We start from the raw sequence: 15069 nt of genomic DNA, 5'->3' as shown, positions 1-15069 counted from the left end.
CATTTTGAATTATGCAGCATTAAGGTAGCAGAACAGAAGATCAAGCAAATTTGCTTGATAAATTAAACATGAATTGATATTTAATATGAGTCATGATTTATAAAATAATCAGAAATTTTCATGAATATAAAAAGCACAATTGATATTGAAGTATTGAATGGGATTAAATTTGATGCAATCATAAGTTGTGTTTTAAAAGTGAATTAATTTAAAATATAAACAAGTACAATTGAAATTTTAGCATTGAATGGAGTTTAAATTTGATGCAGTCATAAGTTGTGATATAGATATGAATAGAATCAAGATATATACAAATACAATTGACATTTTAGCATTGAATTGAGTTAGAATTACGTGATTTGTAAGACAAATGTGAAATGAAACAAAATCATGAAGTTTTAGCATAAGTTTTGCATTTTCTTAGTGGTTTCCTTATCTAGTTAGTTTCCTTATCTAACGTGGCAATAAGCAGTATTAAATTTAGTGTTGAATTTACCAGTTCATAAGTTCAGTAGAATAGAGTTCTATGTTGAGTGAAAACAAGTCAGAGGGAGACATTGTTCAGAAGTGGACATGATTGTTTGCAGTAGTTGGAAAACTTCTCTGTCTTTTAATAGTTCTTGTAGTTCTTTTAAAATTGAGACCAGTCTATGAGCTTTGCCTGCTTTTGAAGTGGGAACTATAGCTGGAGTGACACGATGGCCCCTCCTAGGGGGACGGAAGCTGCATCCCGTGTAGTTAGCAGTGTGTGCTTCCCCACAGTTACAGCATTTTGGAGGTATGTTGATGTCCTTATGGCACAAATAGGATCGATGACCCGCGGCACATTTAACACATCTGGGAGGAGAACAGCAATTTCTTTGAGTGTGACCAAATCAAGTAATAATACTATGACAGGGTTCCCACGGTCCTTGAGAATTTTAAAAAGTGGTAATAAAAATAAAAGAAATTTTGACATTTTTATTTCTGTGTAGCCACCACTAAAAATTGTTTTCTAAAAAATATATATATGCACGAAAATTTCAGCACTTTACGATAAAAAAGTTTATTAAAATAAAATAGTATATTGTAGCTCCACCCTAAATTTGCTACCACCTTTTAAATTTTTCAAGGACCGCGGGAACCCTGTATGAAGTGGCGAATTATATAAGCCTACGCATTGTTTTGAAATAGTGGTGGATTAAAATCTACTAAATCGAACTTATTAAACCAATAATTACAATTAATAAACTACCACTTGAAAATATTTATTCGCTGTGCATATGTAAGCTCTTTGCTCCAACAATAAATGATAAGTCGGCCTGTCTGATTCAGGATCTCTACAACGAACAATCGAACGAATTGGATACGAACACATATCCTTCTTCCGGATTTTCTAGAAGATTTTATTTTCATATTTAAAGTGGTAGTAAGTACATACTATTTTTTACTTTTATAAACTTAATTTTTAGAAGATTTTGATCACCACTATTCTTACAAAAATTAAGCTCATATATTAATATGCGTTACTATCATGGTTGTTAACTTAAGCTTTCTCAAATACAACGTATTTGTTTGCTTAAAATTGAAGTTTAAATTCCGTTTTAATACCACTGGGAAAAATGGTAGGTATGCGAACAAGTATTTTAAATGCAACAAAAGAATTTTTCTCTCTGTATTATTCAAACATGATTTTTGAAAACCCTAATTTCCGTCTCATCCACATTAACACGTTCACGCCGGGGTGACCCACCGGTGGGTCACGTTGGATTGTCTCATCTTGGCAGCGCACTGGAGTAAAAACTGGTAACAATAAATTTAATATTTTAGTTTTTTTCCGGGAATAATAAAAATCCATAACTACTAATTTTTTTAAACGGATGCAATTTTTATTTTGAATTGCTTCTTCGCAGTGATAAATTTCCTTACAGTGAATTGTTATTGTTGAGAATAGATTAACGTCTCCCGAATATTATTTAATATTGANAACTTATGTATATATATGTCAAATTATGTTTATATTTATATATATCAACTTAGATTCGATGAATCAGATATTCAAATGTTATATTTACTCAAGCAAAGTGCTTGTTTTTCTATTAGCTACCACATCGACTGCTAAATTCAAAATGTTATTACTATAAATTTTCTGTAAATTTCTAGATGTATGGGATAGGGGCCGCTAAGTGGCCCATGCTCCCAATTTTTGTAAAATAAAGTAAAGTAAAGAACGTATTAAATAACATCGATCATTTTTGCATATAAATTCTTAATAACGAAGCTAATGTTTTAAATCATTATATATATATTTTTAATAACAAAACCATTGTTTCATAAGTATGATGGAAAAATATAGGTTAATATATTCTGTTGAAAGTTAGGAAAAGACCATTGCGGTAAAGGATTTAAGTAATCATCTGCGACTGATAGGACCGTTTCATTTCGTAATCAAATTGTACAAATATGCTTTTAAAACAATATAAAAGCATTGGAAAGCACGTCAGACAGAAATTTATTTTGTGCTATATTTTACGATATATATTTTATAGAATTATTTAAAAAAAAGTTATAGACTCTTACTATAATCTACACTTGGTGACATATTTTGAAATACACGAAAAATATTCGTTTTTTAAAACGAAACAACTATATGGCATAGCAATTAATTTGATTGGAATAAATCAAATGCGGAATAAAAGAACTTTTACTTTTGTTTCGCTGTAGAAGAAAATCGTCTGCAAGAAAACAATATTTATTATTCTTTCATCATCTCCTTTAAATGCAAACAGAAAGAAAGACATGTTTTTTACGATTATTAAATATCATTTTTATTAATTCTTATTACTTGATAATCAGTTTCTAAAAGGAACTGGTTATTGGTGATTTCGGAACCCTCACTATGAGAGATTTTCTTGGATTTTAGTAACTAATTTTTAAGATAATATTTCTCCGACTAACAATGTGGATGGAATTGGAATTATTTTTTAAATGAAGTGGTTATTGATGATTACGGAACTCTAAACGCGATAGATTTTCTTGGATTTTTGACCTAACTAATTTTTTAAGATAATATCTCTTCGACTAACAATGAGGATGGAATTGGAATCAGTTTTTAAAAGGAAGTGGTTATTGGTGATTAGGGAACCCTCACTGAGAGATTTTCGTTGATTTTAGATGTAACTAATTTTTAAGATAATAGTTTTCCGACTAACAACGCGAATGGAATTGGAATCCGTTTCTAAAAGAAAGTGGTTATTGGTGAATAAAGAACTCGCACTAAGACAGATTTTTGTGGATTTTGACCTAACTAATTTTTAAGTTAATATTTCTCCGACTAACAATGCGGATGGAATTGGAATCAGTTTCTAAAAGGAAGTGGCTATTGGTGATTACAGAAAGACAGATTGTCGTGGATTTTTGACCTAACTAATTTTTAAGATAATATTTCTCCGACTAACAATGAGGATGGAATTGAATTAGTTTTTAAGAGGAAGTGGTTATTGGTGATTGGAGTTGAGATCTTCGTCAATGGTCTCTATATGCAAAGAATATTAACGCAAAAATCTATCGTAAGTGCAAAATACCTTATTCGTATAACAATAATAATCAATGCCATTATTGCAGGTATAACGTCCTCCAGAGCAGTATGTCCATCTGATCGAAACAAACCTTGGTGTTATGATGATAGTCTACCCAATGGTAAGAATAAACATTTATTTTGAAATATAAAATTTTTTCATCAAAAATTAAGCTTATTGATCGTTAACTATCTTACTATAAATACAATCTAACTTTAAAAACATATTGAAAATGAGAAAAAAATTGATTCGCAAGTACTACACTATATGAAATTCTGGCTCAAATTACGGTAAAAAGTAGTGGCACCAGAAGTGCTAATACTTTTTATAGTATTTTCCTGTTTTGTTCCGTAGAATAGATGGAACAAAAAATCTGATATACCGTAATTTTTACCGTAATAGTCACTGTAAAATCACCAAGTCATTATAATTAAATATGTATTAATAAACTGTATTTTTCTCAATAATATTTACTGCTAAATCACTAAATCATTGCAATTAAACAAATAATATTGTAAATTTACGGTATAAAATGGCAAAAATAGATTTTGCAGAAGTACATTTCTCATTACAGTACCATTATCCGGAATTTTGTAATTTCCGGATTTGCTTTTTTAAGGGACAGAGTATTTATTGTAAGTAACTAAAGTGTAATCGTTTCAAAATACAAATTACTATATTTTATTATTTCCCAAAATTTTATTTAAGAGTTAATACGTAAGTAAGAGAGTATTACGTTACGTTACATCATTTACGCTTCAAAGATAATAAATAGTTGCACAAATATAAGAGTTATTACGTAAGTAAGAGAGTATTACGTTACGTTACATCATTTACGCTTAAGAGATAATAAACAGTTGCACAAATATGCTTATTTGCTCGAAAACACATTAATTCGTTTGAAAAATATTCATTTTTAATTGTTAATATATTAATTTACAGAAAATGACTGATTTTATTCCTTTCTTTAGGTCCGTCAAATTGGTACCGCACGTATTGCAATTGCAGCGGACAAATGCAATCACCCATCAATATCATAACGTCACAAGTGTTGCAAGACCCCCGTAACCTTGTAGTCACGAATTATGACAAACCTATTAGGCAAGTCAAGATTGAAAATAATGGCTACAGGAGTGAGTTTTAAAGCGTTTTATTAATCTACTTTATGTAAATATGTATTTTATTCTCGTGCCACAGGTCCTTGGTTCGATCCTCGGGCCGAGCAAGGTTGACTCAGCCTTTCATCCATTCAGTGGGTCGATGAAATGAGTACCAAGCTTGGGGCTAAACACTGGGGGGTTCCACGTTCGACTGACCACTCAACTGGAACAACTGCTGTTGCACCCCAGAGCCCAAGGTCAGGAAAACAGATTTGGCACAGTAGGCCTTAGCATTGAGTTTAGTTTTTATTTTATTTTTATATATTTTATTATATTATCTGCGCAGATATGAAATACTGTGTGCTGTTACTGAAGTATAAAATATTCATTATACCATTCATTCATTATATTTGAAGATTTATCGCAGATAATTAGGTATGCTTAGCAATTTTATTTTATTTTTTTATGCTTGGTCATTTTATTTATTAAATTTGACTTACAACTATTTTGACAATTTGTCTAAATATATAAAAAATATGGGTTGTGGACAAGGAACTGAACAAAATGGAAGAAACTAATGTAAACTAATGTGGAAATTAAAATGACCAAACATAAATATTTAATGAAATTAATATGTATATTAGTATGATAATAACTATTTAATGTATGTATCATAACTATAGATGTATGATAACTAATATATGTATGATAACTACTTAATGAATAGTTCAAAGTTAAAGCAAAATAAAATTCAATGTAGTAAAAGAAAAGATTTTTTTTAACATTTAATTTTTTCAAACACTAATTATTTTCACACTTACTTTAGTTTTAAACAGAATTTTGAAATATATTATAATTATTTATTTTGAATTTAGCTTAATGTTATTCTTTTTTTCCTAAATGAAAATGTATTCTTATATCCAGAAATTATGTGTTATATTACTGATTGAGTATTGTATTAGAAGATTATTTATCTCAAAAATGAGAAAAAATTACATAAGAAAATTAATAAAAATCATACCTTTGTTAAATTTCTTTCAAATCATAAAATTATTTTTAATTAAAGTTGTATTATTTAGAAATTTTAAACAGTGATATTTTTTATGATATTTTAAATCAACTTTTTTATTAAAACAAACTCATAATATTTAGCAATAAAATATATAAAAAAAGTAATTTTACTAGTAAATTAAAAACAAAATAAGAGAGGTCTGTGAGAATAAACAAAACAAGAGAAGTTCTGAAGAGTATGGTGAATGATTCAAGTCCACAGCCTGCAAAACCAAAACTTTGTAACAAGTGTAATAAACAAGTATGTCGAAAATCATTTAAAATTAATAGAGTTAGAGAGCATTACGAGCATTGACTTTGAAAGGGATTTTTTAAACAAATAAGTACACAAGTTAAGTTACTTTTTATCATGGTAAATTGACACAATAATTCGAGGAATTATTATATGATTTATTTAAATTAATAGTAGTTTTGTACTTTTATTTCCAACAGTTATCATTTCATATTTTGTACCATTCCTATAGTTTCTCCTGTATTTGTACTACGGTATAACCATAGTTTAAAGATCATAATAAATATCTTTCACAATTTCAAGTAATATGCATCCACTTGATGTATTTTATACAATGTAATTAATATAGGCGTGAGTGTTGTACTTTATGGCTAGTTTAATTGTTTCATTTTTTTATTCAAATAGCAAAAACTTAATTAACTGTTAAAGTTAGTAGGAAATGCATTGTACCTTGATCTATAAAAATAGTTTTTAAATTGTGAACGGTTTTGCAAACTTAGAAAAATATTTTTCAAGTTAGAAAAATAGGTCCAAGATACAAAACGATATAGCATCTTGGATCATTTATGCAAAGAACGTTTTATATCGGACTATTGTGTATTAGTCTCGAGGTAGTACTGTTTATTGTAACTCAGGTTCACGGCATGAAAAGTAATAACTTTTTTCAGACCCAACAAAAATAATTTTGTTTAAAAATTGCTATTTTATCTTAAAGAGAATGACCATTCGGTATTTGTCTATTCTTATTCTGTTTTCCAATGGAATGACTTTAAGATTTCACTTTCCATTCAGCAACAAATTACTCGGCAACTGAACTTTAAAGCTTTCTAGCACATGCCTGGATAACCGGAAATGGTGACCAGCATAGCAGATAACATTTTGAATTCACACATCACATTCTCACATCACAGAAAATTGACTTTACTGAATTTATTTGATACAGGTATAAAATGTATTTAGTGAATGCAAAATTCTTCACCTGAGTAACACAAATAATAACACTGATCCAAAATACGAAACTCGCTACTACTATTTCTCCTCCATAGAGTCCATCCATTCACTGACTTTATTTGATACATGCATCAAATGCATTTAGTGAATGCAAAAGCGTTCCCTGAGTAACGCAAGTGATAATATTAGACCAAAATACAAAACTCACTACTGTTATTTCTCCTCCATAGAGCCCTTGTATTCACTAATTTATTTGATACGAATGTCAAATGTATTTAGTGAAGGCAAAATTCTTCCACTGAGCAAAGCAAGTAATAACATTGGTTCAAAATACAAAACTTACTACTGCTATTTCTCTTTTTGTTCTTGTTATTTAATTCACGGTATCAAGAATCTATGATTATATTTAGAGAAATTTTTTTTTACAATTTCAGTTAATATGTATCCCATGGATGGTGTTCAAAGGACTCTGACATTTAACGGATCAATATACATGTTGACGTCTGTTCATTTCCATTTTGGTAGTAGTTCAAACGCAGGCTCAGAACACGCAATTAACGGACGAAAATACACTATCGAAGTAAGTGCCCTTTTATCTCTACTTTATCCAAAAACGCGGAATTATGTAAACAACTATAACAGTTGAACGAACCCATAATAAAAATAATATCAAAGAATTAAGTTATTCTCACTAAATGTCTGCGAACTGAATTATTATTAAAGGGTAATGAACCACCATTTCTAAGTTTTTGTGTAACTTGAAATCATAAAATGATAGTGACATAATATTAAGTAAAAAAATTATTTTTCTCTATAGTTTCTTTTTGCATTTTTACGATTTTATTAAATCTTTATTACTAAATAAAAAAAATCACCGTATTTTTATAATTTTTTTTTTTGCGTGGTATTTTTATTTTTTTTAAAATAACGTATAGTGCAAAGATGTACAGGTTTAAAATTCGCAAGGAAAAAAAAAAAGAATATATTTTGTTGCGCACTTTTATCTTTTCTTCAAAATAGTTATTACTGTTTTTTGGTTAGCAGTAGACATGAACCACATGTTTCTTATCAGGGTTAATACTGTAATGTAATTGAAAAACGTAAGCGACAAAACGCAACGTAAACATAAGCGACAAAGAACGCAGAATTGAGATTTTTATATAGTTGGCATGTATGCATAGTTGAAAATAGTTTATTAATGTGCAAAGAGCCAAATAGATTAATGTGTATGAGCCTCAAATCAAATTTTTTAATGTAACGAGTCTAGCAATATTTATCTTAAATATATGAATTTTGGAAGCAGTTTTAGTATTAATAAAATAAACATTATTATAAATGATACTAAGTGTTAGCTGTCAAAATTAAATAACAGATAAAATAATAAAGGTGATAAAAGGGTTTAAAATAAATTAGTTAATTTGAGGGATAATATTTTTTCTATTTTTAACGTAGAAAAATTAGTTACGGTGTTGCAACACAACTGGTGGAGATTTTAAAGGTTTTTCCAGTTTGATACTGGTCGTACACTATGCTACCATGTGTAGTAAGGTGCACGTTAAATGTTGGTATGCGTTAAACGCTTCGTTTTCAGCAAAATATTTCATAGAGTGGTAGATATTTAATAACCAATAGTAATTTGCCATTATATTTAAATCCTCATCGCTAATATGCTAATACAAGTGTCGTTGCTTATGAACTCTTAAATTATTCTTATGTGGTGGTGTGGAAAATAAGTTTAAATAAATAAAAAAACAAAACAATTTAAGAAAAAACATAGCTACCAATATAATAAATATTTACAAAAAAGCACAGAAAGTTGGCATCTGTCATTTCCGAACTGGCGTGTAGATAGAATTTATATTTATATTTTTGACGTCACTGCAATATTTTATTTTAATAGTTTAAAGTAAATATAACGATTGTAATTTGAATGATTAAGAATTTTTTTTTCTGTTTTTAGCAGAATTTGGTAGTATCTCTTAATGTCTCATTTTAAATGCTTTAAAAATTAACAAATTAAAAAATTTTTTTCAGTGTCATTTGGAGCACAAATCCCAAGATGGACGTCTTCTTACTTTGTCTTCTTTTATGCAGGTATACAAGCTGTTATTTAAAATATTATTAATTATTTTAAATGAACTGTGCAGACTTAAAGGAAGCAATCTGGAACTGGACTAGTAAAATAATTATTTAATATTAGCTGAATATACGTCATTACAACGTGGTAAAAGGAAACCTTTCTTAATTAATTTTTTTAAAAATATTTTCTCTTACCATAATCCAAAGCATACGACGTAGGAATTACGTAGTGAATGAAAGCTGCACTGAAAATGGCTGATAAATCATTTGCCTTTAGAATTGTTCAGGAATTAGCTTACTTTTTGATTACAAAACTGAAGATGCTGTACCAAATTAGACAAAATAAAAGAGTATTTGAATGCATTTAATAAGCATTATTTAAATATTTTCCCGTAATAGCTTTTGTAAAGTCTCAAATATGTGTTTTTTTAAAATATTTTAGTCTACTTATTTGTGTTTCGATCATTAATATTATGTAAATTTCAAAAATATTTCGTTTATAACTAATGAAGCAAAGAAATTTAACTAATACAGGGGAAAATATTAAAACAGTTCAATCGATATAAGAAAAACGTTGGCCTACATAACTTTTAAAATATGAATTCAATGATATCATCCTTATACATCTCGAAATTCTTTAAGATAATTTTACTTGTGATAACATATCATAGGTAGTTGTTTATTTACGTTGCCTTAGAGCTGCACAATAAGCTAATGGCGTTGGTCTGGAAAACAGTCGTGAAGATCAATTGAAAACAGGGCATGATTTTTGATACTCTGCGGAGAAGATGGCTCCTCCCACTTAGGGGATATATATTACATACCTGCCAACTCTTCCGGATTTTCCGGAAGATTTTATTTTCATATTTAAAGTGGTAGTAAATATATACCATTTTTTCTTTTATAAACTTAAATTTTTAATGATTTTAATCTTAGAAAAATTAAGCAGATATATTAATATGCGTTACTATCATGGTTGTCAACTTAAGTTTTCTCAAATACAACGTATTTGTTTGCTTAAAATTGAAGTTTTAATTCCATTTTAATACCACTGGGAAAAATTATAATGGAAAGGATTAAAAGTTGGCAGGTATGTATATATAATATATATCCCATCTTTACTAGGGTAACTGTTTATCATACCCTCCAACTTATGAGGATTTTGAAAATAATTCTTTCTAGTGGTAGCGAACCAAAGTAGAAATTTTTAAAGCAAATGGATCTCTCATAAAACTTTTATCAGAACTTAAGAATCTAGCCATATGGCCTGCACTTTTATAAGTAATAGTGGACAAGTTACGCTAAAATTAATTTTTTTTAAATATTAAGACATTAATTTTGCTACCGTCTGAAAAGAAGATTTCTGAAACTACGGAAATTCCGTAGCAGTTGGAGGGTATGCTGTTTATAAATCAGAGCCTGCCTACATGGATAGAAAGCCGTTTATAGATTTTGTCCTTCATTCATGCATACTTTCACAATTTTAAAGTCTACTGGTATTTCCTGCATTCATCGGTGGTGGCTGTTAATAAACCAGAGCCCATTCCATTCTTACAAAAAAAAAATGTAGTAAAAATAAAAATAAGCTGTTTATTATACTGGACAATTAAAAATAAAGTTATTTAAAAAAGGCTACAATTTATTTAGAAGCTTACTCAAAAATCTAACTAATCCAGTATAAAAGATCATGCAACCAAACTATTCCGTCCAGTTGCTTTATGAATAGCTTATCATAGTTAATTCCTACCTTAAAAATAAATCAGAGCTTATTCTTTAAACAGAAATATTAAATAAGATAAAAATTATTGTTCTAAGTGGTTTAAAATATTTTCAAAATGAAATTGAAGAAATGAACTAGGAAAATGGCTATTAATTAAATCTGTTTCAAATTTATCAGTTTCTTTTAAAAACTCTTTGTAGTTTGAATTATTTCGGTAAAACCTAATAATCTGATTGGTATAGTGAGTATGAGAATACATAACAAGAGTCAATTATTATCAAAGTCAAATTAATTATTATTTGTTGATTAGCAGTATCAAATTAATTATTATTGTTATCGGCGTTAATTATTATTTATATACTGACTACTTCTTTTTATTTTATTAGCAAGGCCAAATAAATTACTCTATCGATGTCATGCTGGTTGTCAGGGGCTCTTATACGTATGAGGGTGAATATTTTCAAGGTCAAGTTTCAAAAAGTGATTCCAATAATCCAGGGAGAACCATGATCTACCTAGATGATCTAGTTCAAGTCGGTGGAGCGTATTATCGTTATGCGGGTTCAATTGAGTTTCCTCCGTGCAACGAGACTAAGTACTGGCTGGTTATGAAACCAAACAAACAAATATCATCATCTCAGGTATAAATTCATAGTACTAATTAGTTTTAATACTTTTTGTCCCTCAAAATAGTTTAAAATGGTTATTTAAGTCAATACAAGATTGTGATAAACCACATTTTCGAAGCATTTTTGTTTCATGACTCATTAATGACTAAGCACTGAATGTGGTCTACATGTTAAAAAAACACATAGATGTAAAAAATTTTAATACATACATGTTTATACCGAATCAATACCGCATTTCTGATATCTTCCACTTTAACCTTTAACCCCTTGGGGACGGGTGATTCAGAAAAGTATTCGTACAAATTCAGAATCAAGTTGTAAATCAACAAAAAACGGTAACCTAAATGTAGTCGTTGCTAATTTGACAGACTTACCTTGCTTTTACTTTAATTATTATTAGTTTAATCATATATATAATCAATGTTGCTTCAAAGTATAACTAAATAGTTTTATTTTGAACAAAGTGATGATGAATTAAATAAATCAAACAATTATAACTCCGCCCACAAATAAACTGCTAAAGAAATACTTTGATTACCAGTTATATCTTTTTACCCTGATTGATACGGTTTTATGCTGGCACATATTTGTGACAGTCGGCGCGACAGGGTTAAAAAACATCACTCTAATTTGAATGTAAACTTCATATAACTTATGCAATTAAAATTTCATGATAGGCAAAACTTCTTATTTCCGCAGAATTAATCCTAAAAATGAAACTTTTGTTCTATTTACTTCCTTTTTAAAGATATAAACCGTGCAGTTGAAAGGACGTTAGAACCTTGATTAAATCTGACTGAAGAAGTTTAACTCCAATCACAGTTATTGGATCTTACCTATTAACCAATTATTGGATCTAACCCATTAGCAATTTCACACCTAATAGTAGTGTTAGAAACATGATAAAATGCTATATTTTTTATGTTGATCACTTAAATTTAAATTGAAAAGTCTTATGTTTTCAAGTATGTCTACAGATTCAATTCAGAGAAATAGGGATAAAATGATAACAAAGATAATTCCCAAAATAAATGACAATTCCCATAATTTAAGGTTCATAATTAAACAGACCAAAAATACCAATAAAATATAAAAGTAAGATCACGTGGCTCAAAGGTAGCAAAATGATGATCGATTATTTTAAGCTCTTAAATTTTATTTTTTGAAATAATTCTGTAATTTTCAACTATGTCAACAGTTTCGATATGCATAACGAGCAGTTACAAAATTAAACTTTTCTTCAAACAAAATTAATCTAATCTTACCGGCATCCAAGCGATGCACAGTACTTACTAGTGCCGTATTTAGTGCCATTACGAGTGCCATGTCGACGTCCACGTGACGACGTGCGCGATCCAGTGCCATATTTAGCCGGCTTTAGAGTGATACTGTTTGATAATTGGCCTTATCTGCTTCAAACTTTAATTGATCTTAATTGGATTAAAACAACTAAAAGTATATTTGAATACGTTTAATATGCTTCGTAAGAGTTTTGGTGGATCAGGGGATAGAGCGCTTATCCTGCCAGTGAAGTGAATGGGTTCAAATCCTAGTCTATGCGAATTCTGCAGCCGGCTCGCACCGACCACAGTGGTAACGTAAAATATTATCAGTGCTTGACGGATAGTGGGTTAGAGTCCCTTAGCCATTAGGCTAACTGTGGGAGGTTTTCGTGGATTTCCTTCCTATGTAACTCAAAACACGGGTTAGTTTCATCAAGAAGTACTGAACGAATTAAAATTTCTCCCGATACTTGATTGAGGAGTTCCCTTGTCTTCTAGATTGGGTTCAAAATAACAAAGAAATGGAGTCGATAAATGATAGTCGTAAACCCAAAATCGGTTGATCAACTGTGGTTATAAAATAAAAGCATTTTAATTTAAACTTTTTGCAAAATCTCCAAATGTATTAATATGCGTAACTTAAATAAGAAAAAGCTGTACAACAGTTTATCGATATGCAATGTGCGCACATTGCAGACCGGTTCAACGGAGCGGACTGCCGTAAGAAAAGGGTTAATGTGAAGGACTAATTGTAATTCCTTTTGTTTAAATATTTTGACATTAAACGAGATTTCAGCTGATTTTGACTCAATTACGACCGGCCAAAAAAAGTGGTCAATAAATAAAAAAATGTTTACATATTTGTTTATATAAGAGCAGATATTTATTACTGATAGTTACCTAAAAAATGTGCTTTGACATCAAATTCAATTCATTAATTATCTATATTATTAATTAACAATATTATTAATTATCTATATTTTTAATACATTATGGACTAAGTATATTGTCTGTGCCAAAAAAAAGTCTTAATTTTGAAGCCTTTGAGCTACCACTTTTTTTTATATTAACAAAAGAAACTTCGTTTGATAAGGACGTTAGGTTTCTAATTGGTAAAGAATGCGCTTAATTCCTAAAAATGAGTCCTGCGATTTCAAAATAAAGGCATACCTGCCAACTCTCCCGGATTTTGCGGGAGATTTTATTTTCATATTTAAAGTGGTAGTAAATATATACTATTTTTTCTTTTATAAACTTAATTATTAAATGATTTTGATCACCACTATTCTTACAAAAATTAAGCACATATATTAATATGCGTTACTATCATGGTTGCATACCCTCCAACTGCTACGGAATTTCCGTAGTTTCAGAAATCTTCTTTTCAGACGGTAGCAAAATTAATGTCTTAATATTTAAAAAAAATTAATTTTAGCGTAACTTGTCCACTATTACTTATAAAAGTGCAGGCCATATGGCTAGATTCTTAAGTTCTGATAAAAGTTTTATGAGAGATCCATTTGCCTTAAAAATTTCTACTTTGGTTCGCTACCACTAGAAAGATTTATTTTCAAAATCCTCTTAAGTTGGAGGGTATGTGGTTGTCAACTTAATTTTTTTCAAATACAACGTATTTGTTTGCTTAAAATTGAAGTTTTAATTCCATTTTTCTACCACTGGGAAATATCGTAGTGGAAGAGATTAAAAGTTGGCAGGTCTGTAACGGTAATGAATTTAAAAGCGTTGCGTGTTTCTAATAAGTTGCCTTAAAATATCTAGTTTTTCAAGCATTGATCGATAATTTAATTTATTTAACAAAAAGCTGACAGGTTTGTTTTTGTTACTTGATCGCATATTTTTGTTTTCAGCTTCAACAACTTTACAGTCTTTACCGAGCTCAACGCGGTGCTAACAACCTTGAACAGTGTCACCTCATAAACAATTTCAGACCTATACAACCAACAAATGGTAGACCTGTCTACGGTTAAAACCGTGTTTGCAGATGCTACATCAGCGCATTAATTTGGTTACTAAAAGCAATATTGAAGCCGTTACTGCTTATCAATGTCAATTATTATTCTTATATTAAACAATTGTATTATCGAATCAATTAAATAATAAATATTGGGAAAGTGTCTTATCATTATTATTTTAATACAAGATATACATAACCATTTGTACCTACCAATAAGCTTAAGCAATTCCTAATAAGAAGGAAAGTTTAACAAGGTTTTTTTATTTCAAATTACGTTTTTTTAATCCAAAAATAAGGCACCCAGCTCCATTTGTCAAGAAAGGTGAAGTGCACCTCCAAAAAAGATAAATTTTCATTAATTAATGCTAGTATATAGTGTAGTGTTTTTTTAGTGAACATTAATTAGAACTTGTGTTATTCACTAATTCTAAGTAATGTTTGTGGGATTTTATTTGAAACTATAAGTTCTTAA

At 29.4% G+C, this 15069-nt stretch overlaps 1 protein-coding gene across 1 annotated transcript in view; it reads left to right on the top strand.

Annotated features, from left to right (window-relative positions):
- The window catches only part of LOC107448177 (carbonic anhydrase 7), a 15680-nt gene extending 922 nt beyond the window's left edge, over nucleotides 1-14758 (top strand). Inside the window, exons 2-7 of the mRNA XM_016063293.3 lie at nucleotides 3604-3678; nucleotides 4529-4690; nucleotides 7346-7491; nucleotides 8946-9005; nucleotides 11097-11351; nucleotides 14491-14758. Coding sequence (XP_015918779.2) covers nucleotides 3604-3678; nucleotides 4529-4690; nucleotides 7346-7491; nucleotides 8946-9005; nucleotides 11097-11351; nucleotides 14491-14610 — 818 coding nt within the window. The 3' untranslated portion in view covers nucleotides 14611-14758. The remainder of the gene's footprint in view (nucleotides 1-3603; nucleotides 3679-4528; nucleotides 4691-7345; nucleotides 7492-8945; nucleotides 9006-11096; nucleotides 11352-14490) is intronic.
- Nucleotides 14759-15069: the final 311 nt, after the last annotated feature.

This window comes from Parasteatoda tepidariorum, chromosome 9, assembly GCF_043381705.1.
Source record: "Parasteatoda tepidariorum isolate YZ-2023 chromosome 9, CAS_Ptep_4.0, whole genome shotgun sequence".
Lineage (NCBI taxonomy): Eukaryota > Metazoa > Arthropoda > Arachnida > Araneae > Theridiidae > Parasteatoda > Parasteatoda tepidariorum.
This window is presented reverse-complemented; position numbering and strand designations above follow the sequence as displayed.